The sequence below is a fragment of the Manis javanica genome, chromosome 1 (assembly GCF_040802235.1).
Source record: "Manis javanica isolate MJ-LG chromosome 1, MJ_LKY, whole genome shotgun sequence".
NCBI classification, from domain to species: Eukaryota; Metazoa; Chordata; class Mammalia; order Pholidota; family Manidae; genus Manis; species Manis javanica.
The window spans coordinates 190,952,557-190,976,691 of record NC_133156.1 but is presented as its reverse complement, the minus strand read 5'-3'; the positions used below and the strand labels follow the sequence as shown (position 1 = coordinate 190,976,691).

At 40.6% G+C, this 24,135-nt stretch overlaps 1 protein-coding gene across 2 annotated transcripts in view; it reads left to right on the top strand.

Annotated features, from left to right (window-relative positions):
- COMMD1 (copper metabolism domain containing 1) overlaps positions 1 to 24,135 on the top strand; it is a 189,480-nt gene that overhangs the window by 39,771 nt on the left and 125,574 nt on the right. For both annotated transcript variants that reach the window (XM_073212682.1, XM_036996645.2), the window contains exon 2: positions 12,803 to 13,084. In XM_073212682.1, the coding sequence (XP_073068783.1) occupies positions 12,803 to 13,084 (282 nt within the window). The remainder of the gene's footprint in view (positions 1 to 12,802; positions 13,085 to 24,135) is intronic.

The following is a 24,135-nucleotide window of genomic DNA, read 5'->3' as shown; positions in this document are numbered from 1 at the left end:
TAAGGTGTGCCAAGACCTGTCAGTGATAAAAGAGGAGGGATCTCATTTATCATTTAGTTTCAGGCTGACTGGAAGGTAGACTCTCAGGCAGTAGCTGTGAATGCATTGCAAAAATATACAGTCCTGTGGGTCAGCAGTCAATAAACCTTGCTGGCCTCTAGATTGGAAGATCTGGAGGTGTTCCCTGAGTGACAGTTGCAAAAACCAGGGCTCTAGACAAGTGTATAAGCTCCTTTCTGGGAGATATTATTGGCCAAGGGAGTGTATGCGCAAGGATGGTGTCTCCCTGATGATGTTTCCTGAGATATAGCCTCTAGATACGTGTCGAACCAGCAGCCTGTCCCTCAGGCTGAACAACCTTCAGTACTAGTAAATGGCCTTTTTCTTAGAAGTACTGGGAGTGTGTTTCAGTATACTGTCTGCAAAATTTCTGCTGAAAAATCTGCTAATAGTCTTTAGAGATTTTCCTTGTACATAACAAGATGTTTTTCTCTTGCTTCTTTTAAGATTCTGTCTAACTATCTTTTGTCATTTTAATTATAATGTGACTTGTGTGTCTGGGGGTGGTAACCTGCCAGGACTGTCTTCCTGATAGTTGTAGGCCTGTGGGGCCCAGGAATGCAAACCCCATTGGCCACAGAGGCCAAGTGACCAAGGGAAATTTCTTGTGCAGATTTCAAGTGCCTGTCAGTTTTAGCAAGGCAGCTGGAGAGTGTAGGGTGCAGGACATGCTTCCCAGCTTCAGCAAGTAGCAGGAAAATGCCTTGATTTTATACACCCATTGCCTTCCATGATTCATCAGGAGGTTGCCTTATTGGCACACCCTGCCAGCTATTGCATTCATTGACTCTAGCCAGGGAATGGAACAGTGCTGAAATCGCCTATAGTTACTGTCTTTAGCAAGGGTGCAGTAGAATACCATGACCATTCACACTTACTGATCCCAGCAAGGGATCGGGGGAATATTGCAACCATCTGAGCCTACCAGCTTGAGCAAAGGAGCAGGAGAATGCCATGACTGCTTCTGCTTGCTGGCCCAGCCAGAGATCAGGAAGTGCCACAACTACTTGCCCCACTGGTATTATCAAGGCAGTGGGTGCCATGTCCATATGCACTCACCTGTGCTAGTAGGGTAGAGGGAGAGTGAAAGGAAAGGAGCGACACACAGCAGCAATTCACCGGAGAGTTCCGCTTTATTAGGGAAAGGTGCTGGGTTATATAGGAAGGGGCATGGGGTGATTGTGGTGTTACTTCTACGGGGCTGTTGGCTGTTGGCTAGGTGCTGGGATTGGGAGGGGGGCGAGAGGTGATTGGGCTTCAGGTGGTGTCAGCGGGAACTGAGGACCCCGAAGAGAAGCTGGAAGTTTGCCATCTTACTGGTGGGGGCCCTTCATTCCCCCCTTTCTCCTCTATGGGGTTGTGGACATTGCTTTCTCTCTGACTGCTTCCTGCTGGACGGGGGCGGAGAAGGGAGTGAGGGCTTGAGGATCTGGAGGAAAGGGTTGATAGGACTCCCCACAGTAAGGACTAGTAGATGTGGACTTCTTCAGGTTGGAAATCAATGAAGGTTCCCTGTAACCATAGGTTGAGGACCTGTTGATTCTAATGGTGCCAAGAGGATATGGGTGTCAGGAGCCAGGCGTCTGCAGCCATTGTTTCCAGGAACAGTTTCCAGCAGGGAGAGGGGTCCATCTCAGCGTGTGGTAAGGAGGTTACATGAGGGTGAGGGATCTTCTGTAGCCAGAAGCTGGTAGTTCCTGAGTATAAGCTGGTTGAAAGCTTGATTAGAGATTTTTCCGACTTGGCATTTGATGAACTTTATTATACAGGGTAAGAAGAGACAGACGAGAAGAATGACTATTATGGGGCCTGCAATAGGCCAGAGCCAGGTAAGGAGGGGGTTTGTTAGTATTGAAGAGAATGGGTTGGAATTGGAAGCAGAGTGGAGACTGGAGGCAAGGTCGGTGAGTTTGGTGATATCAGTTTCTACAATGCCGGATTTGTTGATGTAATAGCAGCACTCTTTTCCCAGAGGAAGACGCAGGTGCCACCCTTCTCGGCTGTAAGCAGATCTAGGGCCCGCCGGTTTTGAAGGGTGACTTTAGCTAGCGAAGTGACCTGTCTCTGGATAGAGGCTAGGGAATTGGCAGTGGATGTCAGGGCTCCCTCAAGTTTGGCGTTGAGATCTCTAAATGCCCATAGAGAGGGACCCAAGGCTCCTCCCGAAAACCATGCCCCAATGGCTGAGGTAGTCAAAGACATACCGACCATGATGGGAAGGAAAGCAGCCCTTTTTGTGCACGAGGGCAAGGGAGGTTGGAGCTCAAGGAATTCTGCCATGCTGTGAAGTGTAAGCTGTGGGATTAGGGTGACGAGAATGCAGGGTATGCTGGAGTTGGGAGGTAGTGAAGTGCGCTGGAGGGGGATGGAGTCGGGCCTACACAGTGGTGGATGGTGAGATTATCTGCGTATTCTGGTCCCATAGGGGTATGTCTGCCAGGGGGCAGAGGGGTTGTCTTTCTGCATGGAAGGAGTAGTTGGAAATATTAAGGGGCACGGCGGCCAGCAGTGGGCGCTGTAGTGATGCACACAAGAAACAATTGGTGGTGTTAAGGGTGTGGTTGAGAAAGATGGTGGTGCCCTGAATGAGCTGTAACGAAGAGAAGGAGAAATGGGAAGAGGGGCGGGGATAAGAAGATGAAGAGGCGCCGTCAAGAGTTTGGATAATGACTTTTTCGGAATGTCCGATATCTGATGCAACTTGAGAGATCTGGGAGTGAGAGGGAACATACTATCGAGAGATATGAAGGGTACCGTGGGGGGGTCGAGGACCCCCCATAGTAAATTGAGGCTGTGACCCCGGCGGCCCATCGAGAGTCCCAGGGGTCTGGGATTGATAAGGAGAATGAGCCGTTGGGATATTTCATGAAACGATTGGAGGAGTAATACTGTGGGTACTGGAAGTTACCCATGTAGTGAATGGCGCAAGACCAGTAGGGACATCCCCCGTAGGTGTCTTGCCATTGCCTGCAATAGGCTTGTCTTTGGTCATAGAGGAAGCAGAGGTAGGGAGAATAAAGGTAGTTGTTAGTGAACACTTCAGTGGAGGGAGGAAAGTGGAGGTATAATGGCTCAGAGCAGCCTTTTAGAGGGCAGTCTGATGTGGCAATGAGGGCAGTAGCTTGTTTGATGCTGTGTGTAAGTCTGTCTGACTTTGAATTGCCATACAAAGGAGGCTGGGGTGGCGGGGAAGACAATAGGAATGAGGAAAAAAAGCGAGACAGCAGTAAAGGAGGAAAAAGTCATGATTCGGGTATGGATGGCAAAGGGGGTGAATGGGATTTTGGAGGAAAGAGGACAGTAAGGTCAGGAGTCTGGAGGGAGGGAGAGTCTGTAAACTTTTGTAGGTTAAGAGATCTTTTAGGTGATGTGGGGACAGAATGGTAAGGGGTGCCTTGAATGTCAGTTTATGAGCTTCCTTCTGCAAGAGCTGTCTAGCGGCTAATGCTCGTAGGCAGGGGGCCCATCCCCGAATTGTGGGGTCTAATTGCTTGGAGAGAGAAGTTACTGGGGCAAAGGATGGGCCATAATATTGGCCTAGGACTCCTAGAGCTTGACTGGACATCTCATGAATGTATAATGAGAAGGGCTTCCACAAATCAGGAAGATGGAGAGCTGGGGCTTCCACAAGGGCTTGACAGAGCATAATGAAGGAGTGTCGGGGTGAGGAGGATAATGGTTCTTCAGGGGGGCCCTTGCTGAAGTCATATAGGGGTCTTGCCAACAGGGAGAAGTTAGGGATCCATGCTCTAAAATACCTAGCCAGGCCTAGAAAGGAAAGGATTTCTGTCTTGGTTTTGGGAATGGGCAGGTCAGAGAGGAGCTGTTTTCTGTCTAAGGCAATGGACTTTCTTTGTTGAGATAGAAGGAATCTGAGGTAAGTGACAGGAGGGGAAGAGATTTGAGCTTTGACGGGGGATACTCGGTAACCTCTGGAAGCTGGAAGGTTAAGTAGGGAGGCAGTGTCAAGTTGAGACTGTTCCCACGAGGGACTGCAGAGTAGAAGATTGTCCATGTATTGTAATAAGGTGGACTTGGAGTGATCATGATGAAACTGTTTGAGGTCTTGAGCTAGGACCTGTCCAAAAATATGGGGACTATCTCGGAAGCCTTGTGGCAAAACTGTCCAAGTGAGTTGTCCAGAATGTCTTGTGTGTGGGTCCATCCAGGTGAAGGCGAAAAAATCTTGGGAGGAGGGGTCTAGAGGGATAGAAAAAAATGCATCCTTGAGATCTAGGACTGAGAAGTGGGAGGCCAAGGCAGGAATCTGCGATTAAAGGGTGTACGGATTTGGAACTAAGGGATGGATAGGGACAACGGCCATGTTGATGAGGCGAAGGTCTTGGACAAGGCGGAAAGATCTGTTGGTTTTTTTAACAGCTAATATCAGGGTATTAAACGGGGAGTGAGTGGGTCTGAGGTAATTTTTGTTTAAGAGATCTTGAATGATGGGTTGGAGGCCTATGAGGGCTGAAGTGGTTAGGGGGTATTGGGCCTGACAGATATACTGAGAGGGGTCACGTAATTTGATAGAGGTAGGAGGACATAGAGCCACAGAGGGGCTTGTAATGTTCCAAACTTTGGGATTTACAGGGTGTATGAGGGCGGAACCAGAGCTTTCATTGGGTAGAGGGGGGTCATCGGCTCTGAGGGCCATCAGAAAGGGAGTACTGGGGGCTGTGGGAGTGGATAATTTTGGGAGGCCCTCGGGACTGAGTCTGAGGGGGACTGAAGGGTTCTGGCTCAGTCTGTGGGGGAGTGACGCGGTCTAGCTGCGCCTAGTGGAGCAGGTCCTGAAGTTTGGAAGGGGGGCAAAGAAAATAAAGAAAGATAGAATCGGACCCACGTGTCGCCAGCCAGCAGCCCAGCTGCTTGCCTCTGTCGCTCTAGTTGGGCTTGAACTCATGACTCTGAGGTTAAGAGTCCCATGCTCTACTAACTGAGCTACAGCAGGACTCCAGTTAATTGCTTATGGAATGCGTAAACAAAATGTTCTTTGTTCTCCATTCCTGCCACATCGGCAAGTGGGGGAAGGGCATAGCTAGAAGCAGGGGCGGTGTTTCTACACATCTTCAAGGTCTCCCTATTTTCAGAGTGAGGAGTCTTGGCTCATCTTCGAGGACAAGATATGTTTTTGTGGACAGATAACTTCCAAGGACTGCACCAGTTGTTCTCTAGCTTGTGCTTTCCCATGCTGCATTCAGACATGGGGGAAGGTGCTTTCCCATTCTCCCTACAAACATGTGAGAAGACAAAGGCGGTCCCTAACAGGGTAGAAACAGGTGATGAGGGCAAAGATGGAGGAGGCCCCCGGGACCTAGTTAAAGGGGGGCTGAAAGTCTCAGGCTTAATCTGCCAGGGACTAAGGCGGAGGAGGTGAGATGGGGGAGGAGATGGTGGGGGAGGAAGGGAGAAGGGCTGTTATAGGAGAAGAAGGGGAAGGGAGTAAACGGGAGGCTTCTGCGGGGGCGGTGGCTTGGGGGAGGAGGAGGCGGAAAGCTTCGATATAGGGAATCTCCTTCCATTTTTTCAGGTGCTCGCAGTAGTTAAAGAGATTGCGAGTGATGTTAGGATCAAGAGTTCCCCCTGCGGGCTATTGGTTGTTACTGTCTAGGGGGTATGTCGGCCAATCTTGGAAGCAATATTTATGGAGAAGTTTTGGTTTTATATCAGGCGTCAGGGAGAGGGTAGCCAGGTGCTTAAGCAGGCATTCAAGAGGTGAACTTTCAGGGAGGGATGAGGAGGCTCCCATGGCTAAAGGACAGAGAAGGAGACAAACAGGGGAAGACAAACGGAGATCCTCGGACTGGAAGTAGACCGCAAGGAGACAAAGGGCATCCCCGATGATCCTTGGTGGTCTGCAGAAACTTGTATACGAGTCAGAATTTCTTAGGAAGTGTGGGTCGTCACCCAGACTTTCCTAAGAAGGCAGAGTGCCGGAGTCACGAGGTACCTAGTACTAGGAGTTTTCGGCAGACAGAACAGATTTCAGCGGACGGAAGAGAAGGAGGTGGGGGGAAAAAGGGAGCGTTCTCATCCGCAAAGGAGTCGCCTCGTTTATGGCTGTTGGAGGGGGGGCCTGAGGGTCTGCCGTAGCTGTGAAGGCCTGAGGCGGGGATTTATGGCAGTCAGAGGAGGGGCCTGAGGGTCCGCCGGCACCGTGAAGGCCTGAGGTGGGGATTTATGGCTGTTGGAGGAGGGGCCTGAGGGTCCGCCACAGCCGTGAAGGCCTGAGGCGGGGTTTTATGGCTGTTGGAGGAGGGGCCTGAGGGTCCGCCACAGCCATGAAGGCCTGAGGCGGGGATTTATGACTGTTGGAGGAGGGGCCTGAGGGTCCGCCGCAGCTGTGAAGGCCTGAGGCGGGGATTTATGGCTGTTGGAGGAGGGGCCTGAGGGTCCGCTGCAGCCGTGAAGGCCTGAGGCGGGGAGAATTCATTCCTCGTCCCGAGCATCAGGGCCTTGCCGGACGATCACGATCAATGGCACTGTGATAGCTCAGGGAAGAGTGGCCCACTCCGGGGAAATTTTGCTTAAAAAGTTTCGGCACTGATGGAAGGGACAGTGAGTGCGTTTATGACTGTTGGAGGAGGGGCCTGAGGGTCCGCCACAGCTGTGAAGGCCTGAGGCGGGGATTTATGGCTGTTGGAGGAGGGGCCTGAGGGTCCGCCGCAGCTGTGAAGGCCTGAGGCAGGGATTTATGGCTGTTGGAGGAGGGGCCTGAGGGTCCGCCGCCGTGAAGGCCTGAGGTGGGGAGAGTTCCCTCCTCATCCCCGAGCGTCAGGGCCTTGCCTGACGATCACGGTCAATGGCACTGCGATAGCTCAGGGAAGAGTGGCCCACTCCGGGGGGAAAACTTACCTAAAGGCCAGAGAAGAGTGGTGAGTGTGATGAGCCAGTGCTGGAAAAAGAGGATGAGGGCAAGCTGCTGCTGGTGTCGGGGGGAAGACGGGGCCCAGTCGGGGTGTCCCGTCTCCCGGGTTTCGGCACCAATGAAAGGAAAGGAGCAACACACAGCAGCAATTCACCAGAGAATTCCGCTTTATTAGGGAAAGGTGCTGGGTTATATAGGAAGGGGCATGGGGTGATTGTGTTGTTACTTCTACGGGGCTGTTGGCTGTTGGCTAGGTGCTGGGATTGGGAGGGCGGTGAGAGGTGATTGGGCTTCAGGTGGTGCCGGCGAACTGAGGCCCCCCCCCCCCAAGAGAAGCCAGAAGTTTGCCATCTTACTGGTGGGGGCCCTTCAGAGAGTACAAAAATGGCATCCTTCAGCACCTTCCTCTATGAAGAGTCTCAACTGTCCCCTGTCCTGTCAGGAGATGCTTCAAGATTAGTAAATGAATCTCCTTCCCATAGTCTAGGCTGCTTTTACATTAGGTTCCAGGGCAAGTGAGACTGCATATGAGCCCTTTGAAAGGAGAAGGTCAGTTCCCTTTAACCCTTTGGGTTCCCTTGATGAAAGCCTCATTGCTTTTCTAAGCCATATGTTTTGGAGGTTTCCCTTTCAGGTACAGGTTCCAAGTGTTGGGTGGCTTATGTGGGCCATAAACCCCCCACCCCTCTTGGAGAGACTCTGGATTGTGAGATTCCCTCCCTATTAACAGGTTGCCATGTTGGTTGTGGGATTTTTGGCGAGACTGTTTCTCTGCCTCTCCTATCAGTCTTGATGTGGTATTTTAATCCCTTGTAGAAGAGCATGTTTCCAGTTATTTTTCAGAAGGATTTGTTCTGTATGTAGCTATAGAGTTGGTGTGTCTGTGGTAGGAGATGAATTTTGGATCTACCTATTCTGCCACCTTGGACTGCAAACCTTTTCTGCTGGACAATCACACTGTTTCTTAAATGATTTCTTTTGAGCACCAGTTCTGTTTTGTGTGTGTGTATTTTTTTTTAAATCAGTGATTTTCAATCTGTCACCAAAAATACATAAAAATATAAGCTCCGATTATTTTATTAGTTGTCTTAACAATAAAAGGTTTTTTGCTACAAAGGTTCCTAAATGTTACTCTCAGTTTCTATAATCTCCTCATAGTCAACTGGAAGTGAAGTTTGTGGCCTGGCAGTGTTCTGCAGACTGCATTTTTGGGGAGCACTGTTCTAGATTTTTTGGCAAATTGGGAAGACCAAGGATACTCTATTGTGCTTTCAGTTACACATCAAATTGAATGCTCTGCAAAGGCAAGTTCATATGTTATTCATCTTATTTGAGAGTTTAGGACAGAACCTGATATTATATAGTGATTATATAGTGATAATAAGTGGAGTCACAAAACAATGTACAAGCACAAATTCTGCAAATATTCAAAATTGCTGATTGTAAAAGTAGTAATTTTGGGGGTTTCCATATCAGATTATCATCTTTTTTTTCTATTAAATTTACATTTTTTCTATTAAATTTAAATTTTTCTATTAAAGTACATTCAATCCTGAATGGCATTTGGGAGCTTTCATTACTGGCTTTTAAACTTTTTGCAGTATCACAACTACTATATTTACATTGATACAGCCAAGATACAGAACTTCCTGTTGCCAATAGGCTCCTTTATGTTGTAGAATTATAGCAAATCCAATTTTTCTTCCACCCATCCTTACTTCTTCCTTTTAAAAAAAAACAACTGAGAATCAGTTTATTAAAATAGTTGATATAGGCATCTGCCCTGGTGACTGAACTCAATTCCTGCAGAAATACTGATGGAAGTAATCTCTGCTTAACAGTCTCAGAAGAACTGTGCAGGTCAATAAATCACTTGAGGATCCTCCTCTGGAAAAGATCCAAACAGTCTTGGAACCTTCATCACAAGGAATTTTCTTATAGTAATTCTTAAAGAGTATTCATAGGCCTTGGAACTGGTCCTTTTGCTTTGAGATTCTTTTCCTTCATGCCTCTGATCAAGTCAACACACACCTTCTCCAGAGACTACACTGCAGCTGGTTAGGATCATTCTAATTCAGTGAATCGCCACCTCTGGTTGACAGGTGTTTTTCTGATATCTCTCAAAGCTATGGCTGTGACATGTCCTCCTGGTTGACTTGTGACTTCCTGGTTGACTTTTCGTAGGAGAGTGAACAGTGATGAGTGGGGAGCATGAGCCAGGGGAGGTGAGCTTTGCTGCATCTGCAACTGCAACCACTTCTTCCTCAAAGAGCCCCCAGCCCTTTCTTAGCTCCTGGCAGCCACTAATCTGTTAAGCATTTCTGTAATTTTGTCATTTCAAGAATATTATATAAATGGAATAATAAAGTGTGTAACCTTTTTCTGATTGGCCTTTTTCACTTGGCGTAATTCTCTGGGAGTTCATGCAGTTTGCAGTATCAGGGGCCCAGTCCCTTTTTTTTGCAGAGTGACATTCTGTGGTATGGATGTACACAGTTTAGTTAAACATTTGCCCATTAAAGGACATCTGGTTTGTTTCTAGTTTTTGACTATTACAAATAAAGCTGCTAGAAACATATGTGTATAAGTTTTTATGTGGGCATAAGTCCTTCTTTCTCTGGGATAAATGCCCAGGAATGTTACTGCTGGATCATATGATAATTGTGTGTTTAGTTTTTTAATAAATTGCCAAGTTGTTTTTCAGTGTGGGTGTACTATTTTATATTCCCACCAGCAATGTATGAGTGACTCAGTTTCTTTGTCTTCCTGGCAGCATTTGGTCTTGTCACTATTTTTTAATTTTAGCCATTCTGATAAAACATGTAGTGATATTTAATTGCGGTTTTGATTTACATTTCTCTGATGGCCAATGATGTTAAGCATTTTTCATGTACCTATTTATCATCTGTTGATCCACCCAGTGAAATGTCTTTCTTTTGTCTAGTTTCTAGTGAGACTGTTTTTTAATGTTGAATTTTAAAAGTTCTTTATATAGTCTAGATTCTAGTCCTTCACTGAATATGTGGTTTGAAATATTTTCTTCCAATTTGTTGCTTGTCTTTCTATTTTCTTACTGAGTTTTTTGCGCAGGGCTGAAGTTGATTTTGGTAAGGTTGAATTTAACAGTTTTTCCTTTTATGAATCATATATTGGAATCAAGTCTAATAACTCTTTTGTAGCCCTATCTCCCAAAGAGTTTCTTCTATTAAAAAACATGTAGTTTTACATTAAATCCTAAGCCCATGATCTACTTTAAGTTAATTTTTACATATAAGTTATGAGACTTAGACTTAGGTTGAGGCTCTTTTTTTTTTCTTTAAACCTATGAATATCTATTTGTTCTACTTTTGTTGAAAAGGCTTGTCTGTCTTTCCTCCACTGGATTGCTTTTGCACCTTTGTCAAAAATCAGTTGTTCATATTTGTGTGGGTCTCTTTCTGTGTTATTTATTCGGTTCCATTGGTCTGTGTATCAATCCCTCTACAAATACCACAGTCTTGATTATTGTAGATATATATTAAGTCTTGAAATGGGGAAGACTGACTCCTCTTCCTTCATTATTATTTTTCAAAATTGTTTTATCTATTCTACTTCCCTTGCCTTTCCATATACATTTTAGAATAATTTTGTCTATATATACAAAAATACTTGCTAGGATTTTGCTAGGAATTGCATATATAACAGTGTGTCTCTTTTCTCTAAAGTAGCTAGAAACAACTTCGCCTGCTTTTACTTCTCTTTTCCTATCTCCTACTACATAACTTTTTATGGGTTTCTCTGAGCTGCTCTCCATCAACCCCACCATGTGTATGATTATATTCTAGCAGCAACAGTTTTGTCAATAATATGATGGTTTACATTTTGATCTTTCATTCAAATTCTGCCTGTCTCCTGATTTTGTAGCCTAAATTTTCTTTGGCTCTGAGCCCCTTACGAATTTGTAAGATTAGATTAGGCAAACAGAAATCAGCACCCTAGGATTATTTTCTATCCTTATCTAGGAGTTTATGGTTTGTGATATACATGGGAGGGTTTTATAAAGCAAGAAGTTGGTAACTTTAAATAATTCTAGACTTAAAATTGATTATTATTTTTGGTTTAAAAAGTTGTTGATATGGTTGTGACTACTTTTTAGTACATGAATTCAGGTGTTGTGTTAGACCTTATTTGCTAAGAAATATGTATACCCTGTCCTCAAAGATTGGAATCTGTTGGGTAAAATAGACTTATAAACAGGTATTTTCATTACATTGACCTCAATGCAGTGATAGAGATGCTAGGGCTTTTTGGAATAGAAAGGGGTCCTTACCTTACTAGGGGAGGAGAAATATGGGATAGCCATGCTAGAACTGAAGTTTGAATAGTTAATCTGATGAAAGTAGTAATGGAAGGACATTTTGAACAGTTAGAAGAGCGTGAGAGGTATATAGAATGAAGCAGCATATTAAGATGGCTAGTAGAGAATTACAAACAGGTTAGTGCTGTTTGATGGCAAGTGTGGCAAGCAGGAAAGAGACACTGAAAGATAAGCCAGCTCAGATCTTGAAGAGCCTGTTGCATTGAGCATGGACTTGATCCTCAGTAGTTCTCAAACCTAGCAGGTCCAAAATCTCCTTTTAATCGTAAATAATTTCTAATGCCCCCCCTTATTATCCTTAAGTAGAATTTATGTATAATTCATGTAAAATAAAATTAACATGTATTATTTCTAACAAATCAATATGATGATATAAATATAAAGGAAAATTAAGTGATTTGTAATACATATTTAAAAATATAAATATTCAATCATTGCTGCATTAGAACCTGTAATAAATTAATAGAATACTTGGACCTCTATGTAGACTCACTGTGAAAGCATAGCAATACGGTCTGCAGGTACCAGGGCCTTGGGGCTTATAAAACAGGATATCACTCAGAACCCACTGTCATCTCTGCTTGGATTCATTCTTTTTTATTGTAATCAGGTCTTTACTAGAAGATCAAAGATGGCTGTCTGCATCCTTAGCTTCATATCCTTCTGGTACCATTACCCAAAGAGGCAAGACCATTTCTCCTCTGCTCTATAATTGGCAGATTCATTTGGATCAGTCATTCTGCCGAGAGAAAGGAGGGTATTATGATTTGTCTTGTTTGGACCTCATGCCAGTGCCAGTGGCTAGAAGAGGATAAGGATATACCAAAGAAGATGCAGGGAAAAGCTTGTCCCAGACTAAATCATTAACCATCACTGTCTTCTCTAAGTCTCTGTTGCCCCAGCCCTCTGATTTTAGTTTAGCTGCTTGCTTAGAACAGCAATGGCAATTAAGTTTTGAAAATTTATGGAAAAACATAAGTAGTAAACAATTTCAAAGTATTATTATTGTGAATGAGCTATTTGGCTGAAGATGGACTACAAAGCTAAAATAATATGTCTGTTTAACAAAATTTACTTGGTGCTCCTATGGACAAGTCATTGTATGGTTATAGGATATCAAATCAAGCTTCGCTGTATGGCACTGTGAAATTATGTAAGATTTCATCAGTGAAAATTCATCAGATACATTTTATTCTCTTGTTTTATTATTTTATTTAAAATTTTAAAAATTCATTTCCCTATCATGGAGCTGGATATTTAAAAACTAGAGTCTAGTTATTGATAATAGAATTTTAATGACATGTAATTTTTTAACAGCTTTTCTAATATTTGATATTTGCAAAGGAATATTTTTGTGCTTATGAATTGCTTATTCTCATTAGTGTCACTTGATGGCCATTTCTGAAAGCTTTTTCAGTGATTAAGAATAACTCAAAATCTGATCTGTAATTAAGAAGTTATCTTTTTCTAGTTACTGGCCAGATTGAAATTTATTACTTTTTCTGTCATTATAGTCTATTGCATCTGCAGACATGGATTTCAACCAGCTGGAGGCATTCTTGACTGCTCAAACCAAAAAGCAGGCTGGGATCACATCTGACCAAGCTGCTGTTATTTCCAAATTCTGGAAGAGCCACAAGACAAAGATCCGAGAGAGCCTCATTAACCAGAGCCGCTGGGACAGTGGGCTTAGGGGCCTGAGCTGGAGGGTTGATGGCAAATCACAGTCAAGGCACTCAGCTCAGATACACGTCCCTGTTGCCATAATGGAGCTGGAAATAGGAAAAAGTGGACAGGTGAGTTCAACTTCAATTAATTTCACTTTGTAAACTTTATTTTCCATTACGTATTAGCCATACATTCAGACTGATTTTATGTAACAGTCTTTTTTGTAGAGATAATAAGAATAGTAGGAAAAGATCCATTTCATAGAATCCCTTTTCAGAGATAGAATCATCAGAAAATTTCTACATTCCCAATTGTGGACAGAGTCTAGAAACCAGCCTCAGGTTCTCGACAGTTATCTCAGAAGAACAAAGTAGGTCAATTAGGTGATTGCCCAGGAGTTGGCCATTACTGGTTAGATCTGAAAATTCTTGTCATTTGGTCAGAATCTCCAAGACAATGATAAAGATGCTAAATAAAGACCTGGAATTGAGATAAAATAATATAGAGCAAAACTATGTTACTCATCATCTTTATAGACGGTCAGGTACAGGAGGCAATGTATCTTGAAAAGGGGTAATATATTGTCCCTATAGACCCTAAGTGTGCTATCTTTATCTTTGTCCTGGAGTCCACAAATAATTCCTAATTTGATCTTGATTATTTACAGAACAGTCCTGTTTTACCTTGCTATTTACATAGTCAATGTAGCAGGTAGTTTTTTTGCATCTATTGTTTTTCTTGAAGTCATTCAGTTTGTGCTCCAGATGACTGCCAGATCAGATGTTTAGTGATCTAGTGTACGACTTTTGGGAGAAAAAAAGCAGCAGCTTATTATTAGGAAGAGAAAAGCCAGATCACTTAATTAGATAACCAGATTTACTTTCAGGTAAATAATCAAATAAGCGCTTCTATTACATCCTATAGTAAAAATTAATTTTCCTTCTAAAGATGACCATTTTTTAGCAGGCAGCTTCCCTCACATAATCCCTTCTAGAGTTTCTTGGGATTTTTCAGTGTTCATAGTTCCATAATAACTTTCATTTTAATTTTAAAGATAGTTCTTTTTCAGAAGAACAAATGAAACCTAAAGCTAGTAGAAGGAGGGACATAATAAAGATCAGAGCAGAAATAAATAAATAATAAAACAATTGGGAAAATCAGTGAAACCAAGAGCTGGTTCTTTGAAAAGATAAACAAAACAGACAAAACCCTAGCCAGATTTATCAGGAGAGAGTATACAAATAAATAAAATCAGAAATGAAAAGCAAGTAGTTACAACAGACACTACAGGAATACAAAGAATTAGAGAATTCTGTGAAAAATTACATGCCAATAAATCAAACAACTTAGAAGAAATACACAAATTCCTAGAAAAGTACTGCCTTTCAAGACTGGTCCAGGAAGATGATCTGAATAGACCAGTTACCAGTAATGAAATTGAACTGGTCATCGAAAAAACTCCCAACAAACAAAAGTCCAGGACCAAGTGGCTTCAGAGCTGAATTCTACCAAACATTTAAAGAAGACCTAGTAGCCATCCTTTTTTTTTTTTTTAAATTTTGAGTGGGTGTGACTGCACACTTTTTATTATTAAGTTACTGATATACAATCTTATGAAGGTTTCACATGAGCAACATTGTGGTTACAACATTCACCCATATTATCAAGTTTCCCCCCATCCACACACACCCCATTGCAATCACTGCCCATCAGCATAGTAAGATGCTATAGAGTCACTGCTTGTCTTTTCTGTGCTATACTGCCTTCCCCGTGACCCACTTACATTATGTGTACTAATCATAATGCCCCTTAATTCCCTTATCCCTCCCTTGCTACTCACCTCCCCACCCCTTCCCTTTGGTAACTGCTAGTCCCTTCTTGGAGTCTGTGAGTCTGTTGCTGTTTTCTTCCTTCAGTTTTGCTTTGTAGTTATATTCCACAAATGAGTGAAATCATTTCATACTTGTCTTGCTCTGCCTGAATAGCCATCGTTCTTAAAAGTATTTCAAAAGGTAGAAGAGGAGAGTGCTTCCAAACTCATTCTATGATGCCAGCATCACTCTAATAACAAAACATGACAGTACTACAAAAAAAGAAAACTACTGACAAATGTCCCTGATCATGTAGATGCAAAAATCCTCAGCAAAAAATATTAGCAAATGGAATTATTAAATACATCAAAAGATTGGGGAGGGTGGATGGTGAGGGAGAGAGAAGGGGATTAAGGAACACTATAATTAGCACTCACAATATAGGTAGGTCACAGGGAAGGCAGTACAGCAGGGAGAAGACAAGTAGTGACTCTTTAGCATCTTACTACACTGATAGACAGTGACTCTAATGGGGTGTGTGGGGGGGACTTGATAATATGGGTGAATGTTGAAACCACAATGTTGCTCATGTGAAACCTTCATAAGATTGTTTATCAGTGATAGCTTAATTTAAAAAAATACATCAAAAGGATCATCCATCACAACCAAGTGGGATTTATTCCAGGGATGCAAGGATGGAACAATATTTGTACATCAGTGGGAGGCACCACTTTAACAAAAAGAAGAATAAACACCATGTGATCATCTCAACAGATCCTGAAAAAGAATTTGACAGACTTCAACATTTATTCATGATAAAAGCTTGCAACAGAATGGGTATAGAAGGAACATAACTCAACATAATAAAGACAATATACAACAAACACAACTAACATCATACTCAATGGCAAAAAGCTGAAAACTTTTCCTTTAACGTCAGGAACAAGACAAGGATGCCCACTGTCATGACTTTTATTCAGCATGGTATTGGAGGTCCTAGCTATGGCAATCAGGCAAGATGAAGAGATAAAATGTATCCAAATTGTTAAGGAAGAAGTCAAACTGTCACAATTTGCAGATGACATAATGCTCCATATAGAAAACCTTCAAGACTCCACCAAAAAACTGTTTAAACTAACAATTGGATTCAGCAAAGTCACAGGATACAAAGTTAATACACAGAAATCTGTTGTGTTCCTGTATACTAAAACAAATTAGCAGAAAGAGAAATCAGGAAAGCAATTCCATTTATAGTTGCCTCCAAAAGAATGAAATACCTAAGAATAAACCTAACCAAGGAGGTGAAAGACTTATACTCTGAAAACTATAAGACAGTTATGAGAGAAATTAAAGAAGACACAAATAAGTAGAAATCTGTCCTGTGCTCATAGACAGGAAGAATTAATATTGTCAAAATGGCCATCCTGCCCAAAGCAATCTACAAATTCATTGAAATCACTATCAAAATACCAGCAGCATTTTTCAAGGAACTAGAACAAAGAATTCTAAAATTTCTATGAAACCACAAAAGATGCCAAATAGCCAAAGCAATCCTGAGAAAGAAGGACAAAGTTTGGGGGTATTACATTCCCTGACTCCAAGCTATTCTACAAAGTTACAGTATTTAGAACAGTATGGTACTGGCACAAGAACAGACCCATAGATCAATGGAACAGAATTGAAAGCTGAGATAAAAACCCATGCATATATGGTCAGTTGATGTATTATAAAGGAGCTATGACTATACAATGGGGAAAAGACAGCCTCTTCAATAACTGAAGTTGGAGATACTGGACAGCTACATGCAAGAGAATGAAACTGGATTACTGTCTAACTCCACAAAAGTAAACTCAAAATGGATTAAAGACCTAAGGATAAGACATGAAACCATAAAACTCTTAGAAGAAAACATAGGCAAAAGTCTTTGGAACATAAGCATAAGCAATTTTTTTTGGACACATCTTTTCCAGCAAGGGAAACAAATAAAAAACAAACAAATGGGACTATCTCAAGCTAAAAAGCTTCTGTACAGCAGAGGACACCATCAGCAGAACAAAAAAGCAACCTGCAGTATGGGAGAATATATTCATAAATGACTTATCCGACAAGGGATTAACTTTCAAAATATATAAAGAACTCATATACCTCAACACCAGAAAACAACCCAGTGAAAAATGGGTGGAGGACATTTATTTTTCCAAACAAGAAATACAGATGGCCAACAGGCACATGAAAAGATGTTCCACATCACTAATCATCAGGGAAATGCAAATCAAAACCAAAGTGAGATATCACCTCATACCTCATACCTTAGAATGGTCACCATCTAAAAGACAAGAAATAAAAAGTATTGGCAAGGATGTGGAAAAAAGGGAACCCTCCTACACTGTTGGTGGGAATGTAAGTTGATTCAACTGCTGTGGAAAGCAGTGTGGACATTCCTTAAGAAACTAAAAGTAGAAATACCATGTGACCCTGTAATTCCACTTATAGTAATTTATATTATTCAGCCACAAAAAAATCCTGCCATTTGCAACAACATGGATGGACCTAGAGGGTATTAGGCTAAGTGAAATAAGCAGGCAGAGAAAGACAAATACCATATGATTTCACTTGTTTGTGAAACAAAGCAAAACAAAATGAACAAAACAGCAGTAGACTCAGAGACACTGAGAAGTGATTGGTGGTTACTGTTGGGGAGGGGTTTGGTGAGTGGTTGGGGAAGGTGAGGGCAATTAAGGGGCACAAAAATCCTTAATCATAATATAAGTTGGTCATGGGGATGGAAGTGCAGCATGGAGAATATAGCCAGTGGTTCTGTAACATCTTCCTATGTTGGCAGATTTTAATTGTACTAGTTGGGGTGGGGATTTAATAATGTGAGTAACAGTTGAACCACTGTGTTGTGTATATTGAATCCAATATAACATTGTGTATCAACTATACTTCATTAAAAAAAGAAGGATCTTTTGTTCAGTTATTGTAAAATAGTGCTTAATTGCCTTTATTGATTGTGGTTTGTGTAATCTTAAAATGCACTCTCTTAACCATTGTGTTACAAGGTTTCCTCCTAGTGTTCCTAGACCAAAAGTCTGACAGATTAGAAGGTGAGGTAAGTACACTTGGATATCTAAGTTTCACCAGCCATTTGTACAGGCTATTCACTTAAAAAAAAAATTTAAGTATCATTGATACAGTTTTATATTGGTTTCAAGTATACAGCAGTGTTCAACAGTTTCCCATATTATTCAGTCCTCACTCCCTCTAGTGCAGTTGCTATCTTTCAACACAGGAAGATGTTACAGAATCATTGGCTATATTCTCTGTGCTGTACTACCATCCCCATGACCAAGCTATACAGTGATTGAGAATTTTTATGTCCTGTTATCCAGGCTATTCATTTTTTATTCTGGCAGTAGTGATTATTTCATTTTGTTTGTAAGTATATATCATGTGGGCAGGAATATAAAAATATATATACCTATTTCAAGACTTTTCCAGAAAGCTATCATAGTATTTCTTTAACTTGATATTTTCTTAATATTTCTCAAACTCTTGTTTATAATGTGCCTTTTGATTTTAGTAATTTACATTGCTTCTGAATTTATTGGGTACTGCTACAGGGATTTTTTAATCTCTGTGGTTTTTCTTTGATCTTGTTAGCCTATGTGGAAAAACATTTTTCGCTTTTTGTCACTCAGTAAATCTAAGTATCACTACAAATGTTTTGGTGGCTAGCTTTAAGAACATATTGAGATCACTTAAAACCGGTTGGTAAGCTGTTTTAAATGGCCAGATATTTTAGGTTTGATAGTCAGAGAGTTTCTGTCACAAATATTCAACTTTGTTGTTGCAGCTCAAAAGTAGCCCCATACTATATGTAAACAAATGGGCATTGCTCTGTTTCTAGAAGGTTTACCTATCTCAATAGAATCAACAGTTCTGAGAAGTCAAGAGAGTCCTTAAGCACTTACAAAGGTGAATTACATAGGTAAGGTGGTATATCCCCATTTTCTAGAGACAGATTATGTGTCTGGTGTCAGATGTAGCTGATAAGAGGTAAAGTGAGAACTAAAATGGGGATCATCAGACTGATTTTTCCAAAAACCATTGATATTCACATGTAGAAGCTTTTGTTAGCTTCTCACAGTATACTGTGCCAAGAAAACATGTTGGTAATGTAATGTGGTAATCAACAGATTGGCAGGAATACCACTCAGCAATAAAAAGGATAGAACTTTTGATACACACAGCAAAATGGTTGAATCTCAGAATCATTCGCCAAGTAAAATAATACAGGTAAGAACTTTTTTTTATCGTATGATTCCACTCACATAAAAACTTAGAAAATGCCAAGTAATTTGTAGTGATAGAAAGCAGATACCTGGGGTTCAGAGTAGAGGGAGGGAGGAATTAGATTACAGAGGGGTGTGTAAAAACTTAAGAAAAGAATGATAAAAATGTTTGTTAATTGTGGCAGTGTATTCATAGATGTATAAATATGTCAAGACTTATAAAACTGTATACTTTAAATAGCAGTGTATTATATAATACTTACAGTTTAAAATTGTAAAAACAATAGTCATTGTGAAAATGATTAAAATTGCACTATAACCCACAAAGTCCTTTGAATGTGAATATATATTCTTAAATCAACAAAAGTGTCAAAGAAAGAAGTAAATAGTAGTAGGACCTAGGCTGACAGTAATATACATAGACCAAATCCTGTAGGAAGTATTTTTGTGAGACCAGGATCCTTGGTTAGTACTTCTTTCAGCTTCTAGGTGAATGTAGTTTATGGAATACTCCACTAAATGAAGTTTCTAATTTTCACAACACCTATAGGCAACAAAGTCAAAGTTACTTTCATACTGCTGACATTGGATGAGCTTGTGAGAATATTAATGATCCTAGACTATCAACAGGTTGCTTCCAAGAATGATCACCAAGTTATTTGAACTCTGGGTGTGTGTGTGTGTGTGTGTGTGTGTGTGTGATCACCAAGTTATTTGAACTCTGGTGTGTGTGTGTGTATGTGTGTATGTGTGTGATCACCGAGTTATTTGAACTCTGGTGTGTGTGTGTGTGTGTGTGATCACCAAGTTATTTGAACTCTGGTGTGTGTGTGTGTGTATGTGTGTGATCACCAAGTTATTTGAACTCTGGTGTGTGTGTGTGTGTGTGTGTGTGTGTGTGTCTTTCATACACCCCAGTGCAACTAAATTACTGTTTTCAGTTTATGTCATTTTTAATCAGTTGTTCTCTATCATGGTTGCATGTAAGAATCACTTGTGGAGCTTTAAAATTTTTGTGCTCGGGACAAAGCTCAAACCAATTAAATAAGAATCTCTGAGGATGGGACCTGAGCATCAGTCTTCTTTAAAGCTAGTGATTCCAGTGTTCATCCAGGGCTGAGAACCGTCCTGCTAAAGGTAGCCAAATAATCTGATTTGAAGTGTTAATAAGAGCTTGGTATCAAGTTTTTACAGTGAGAATTCAGTATATGTTGGCATATTACCTCTACTTAACTGAAATTTGTGGGGTGCTGTGGACTATTTATTCAGGAACTAGATGTGCTAGTGGGCTTTCTGTTTCCCCTTCCCTATTTAAATTGCTCTCTTTTGCTTAGTTTCTTTGGTCTAATTCTTTCTTTGGTCCAAAGCTGCATTGGATAATAGCAGCCAATTATGTGCTTTTTAACTGTTAATGATAATATATAATGTCTTTGGGATATGAGGAAGCCAATGTAATACAGAAATAACTAAGGTATTACACATTTATGGAAATCTGCAGAGCTAGAGGAAGTGAACATGTACTAGTGACCTGGTTGCTTTTCTTGTAGTAAATCTTTTTCTTCAACAGAAATAAAAATTTTGCAAGAGTAAAACATGAATTCAGTTGTAAAAATAAACAATACTCGAGGTGAATATCTCGCATATGAGGAAGAGCATTTAGTGCTTTATGTGTGCGATTGAGACCCTATCATGTTTGGTCATACATCATTAAGGAATCCAAGACTTGAAGACTGTTGGAATCTGGCATGTGTCTTCAGGAAAGTTTGACTGTTTTGCTTACTTTATAACTTTGTTGTGTTTTCCTTTCCTGGAATTTGAATGGTAATTGGGGTGATAGGTAAGACACCTTGTCTGTCTTGTTTTGTTAGTTATTTCTTTTTTTAGAACTGAATGTTTGTAAAATACAAACATGTGTTGAGTTTTCTTTTGTGACTTCTTGTTTTTCAAGACCAGTAAGATATTTTGTGAGCAACCATTTAGCCGTAGCCTCAGCGCTGAACCATTTAGTAATATTCTATCCTATCTCCTATTTTCTGCTGAATTGTTCTTTCATATACAGTTAAAGATGCCCTGCCAGTAGAGATCCTGAAGTATAAAACTCTGCTTCTTTATTGCCTTTTTTTTCTTGAATGGTTAATGTTAATGCCTCTTCTAGACTAAGTTCTAGTGTACCAAGCACTCATCTAGTTTTGGGTTGTGTTTTCAGCAGACATAGGGAAGAAGACAGAGCCTGCCTTTACTGATCTAATTTTCCTTCTGACCAGCTCAAAATATGTTCAGTCTTGTCATTTATAGGCAATTATATGAGAGGAATATGCAATGATATACTTATTCAAATTTACAGAATCAAGGCAGGTTAGATGCTATTTAAAGGCTAGCATTTTGTCTGAAGCATCAGTAAACATCTCCAAAGGAAAGTATTCACTTATTTTTAATTCCACAATTCCTTCTAAAACTAAAGATACTGTTTCCCTTGTGTAATTCAGGCTGGTAAGGAGCAAGAATCTGCCAAAACCTCTAATTAACAATCAATTTATGCTGAGCTCTGTATGCACCATTGTAGCTTCACGAGCCTGAGCAGTGCCACCATACTCCCTACTTTGTGTCATAGGAGAAGGAGCAAAGTTTCAAACATACATATACTTTCTCACTCTCTCACACATACACACACTCTTTCTTACATACGTATGTATATACTTAAATGTATGTGTATAAATACAAGAGGAAATTTAAGAAATTAAGATATATAAAGGTAGGATACAGAGAGTAAATAAAATGCTGTTGTGCTTTATCAACACTCAGTTACCATTTTGAAATCACGATGCCTTGCTGTAAATAGCTGTGGAGGGAGCTTAGATATCTTGCTTGGTTATACAAACTGTAGTGGTTGGCCTGTTTCTGATAATTCTTGTATTTAAGATTGATTTTCACTTTTCAGCAATGTAATAAAGGAAAGCCTCCAGAGAAATTAGTGAATCTAAACTAATAAAAAAAACTCACCTTTCATCAGTGGGGATTGATGAAATTTAACATCTTGAGTATACTTAAATCAGTTTAGAATTTTTTTTAAATAAAGGAATTTTCCATTTTATATTTTATATCATCTTTAGAACATGGTGTTCAATTTAAACTTTAATTCTGAAATGGTCAGCCCTTTTTTTGTAGGTCTAAGATGTATTTCATAATATAGTTGACTCTTGAACAATGCTGGGGTTAGGTGTGGTGACCACCCATGAAGTTTAAAATCTCTATATAACTTCTGACTCCCCCAAAATTAAGCACTAATAGCCTACTGTTGGCTGGAAGCCTTACTAATGACAGTCGATTAACATATATTTAGCATGTTATATATAGTATATACTGTATTCTTACAGTAAAATAAGCTAGAGAAAAGAAAATGTCTTTCCAGTTGTTGCAAATCTCCAAAAAAATTTCCAATATATTTATTGAAAAAAATCCACTTGTAAGTGGATCTGCACAGTTCAAACCCATGTTGTTCAAGGGTAAACTGTAGTTTGTGTTATAAAGTTGGGATCCTAAACTTAGGGTTCCAAGATATAATTTGTAGAAGACAATGCCTAACATCTTTAACAACACAGAAAAGGAAAAGGTAAGAAATTTGGACCCCCTTGAAATCCATTGTGATTTTTATGATATTTATGTTCACCAAAAAATAAACATGGAGATCCAAAACTTAATATTTAAATTTTGACTAACTCTGATTTAGCTTTGTACAGAAAGAAATTACTTTATACAGAAGGAAATTACAAAAAAAAAAAAAAGAGCCAAAAACTTTTGTTACCATTACTAATTAGAATGAATAGTTACATAACAGAGCAGGTAATAGCCAGTGGGAAAAAATATGTTTAAAGAGGTCATCTAGTTTTGAAAGAATTAAAGTCAGCATTATGCAGTAGTTTATAATTTACCAGTTGAAAAGTAGACATCTCAGAGTATATTTTATATAAAAATTGTGTAATAATAAGTGACATTTAATATTTTGAATTTGTCAGAATTTAGATTGCTCTTGTGTAAACATAGTACCTGGTTTTATTAGCCAACTCTTTGTTTAAAATTCTATATAATATTTTTGCATTTATTTTGGTCTTAAGTAACGGCCTTTTGAGATTTCAGTTACTTAACCCATGAGCAGCATTTGACATACTTAAAATTCTCTTCTCTTTGAAATACTTGTCTTCCAGGACACCACATTTACTTGATTTTCCTAACTTTCTAGTCTGTCCTTTTTTTTTTTTTTCCATTTTGGATCTCTCTTGATAGTTCCTTGCCCTTTCTGCAACCTCTAAAAGTTGAAGTGTCCCTGGACTCAAGTCTTTGGCCCTCTCCTAGGTGATCTTACCTAATTTCATAGATTGAAATACCATCTATATGCTAACAACTCCCAAATTTATATCTCCAAGCTGGATTTCTCTCCTAAATTCCAGATATATATTTATGACATGCTTGAGAATTCTACTTAAATGGGAAAGTGATATAAAAAAATTGAATGTGTCTCAAAGTAAGCTCCTCATATGCTTCCCAAACCTGTTGCTCCTGCATTTTTTCTCATCTCAGTTAGTGGCCCCTCCATTCTTTCAGTTCATATCCTCTCTGAAAGGAAAGGAGCGACACACAGCAGCAATTCACCGGAGAGTTCCGCTTTATTAGGGAAAGGTGCTGGGTTATATAGGAAGGGGCATAGGGTGATTGTGGTGTTACTTCTACGGGGCTGTTGGCTGTTGGCTAGGTGCTGGGATTGGGAGGGGGGCGAGAGGTGATTGGGCTTCAGATGGCGCCGGCGGGAACCGAGGACCCCGAAAAGAAGCCGGAAGTTTGCCATCTTACTGGTGGGGACCCTTCATACCCCCTTTTCTCCTCTATGGGTTTGTGGATGTTGCTTTCTCTCTGACTGCTTCTTGCTGAACCGGGGGGGAGAAGGGAGTGAGGGTTTGAGGATTGGGAGGAAAGGGTTGATAGGACTCCCCACAGTAAGGATGAGTAGATGTGGACTTCTTCAGGTTGGAAATCAATGAAGGTTCCCTGTAACCATAGGTTGAGGACCTGTTGATTCCA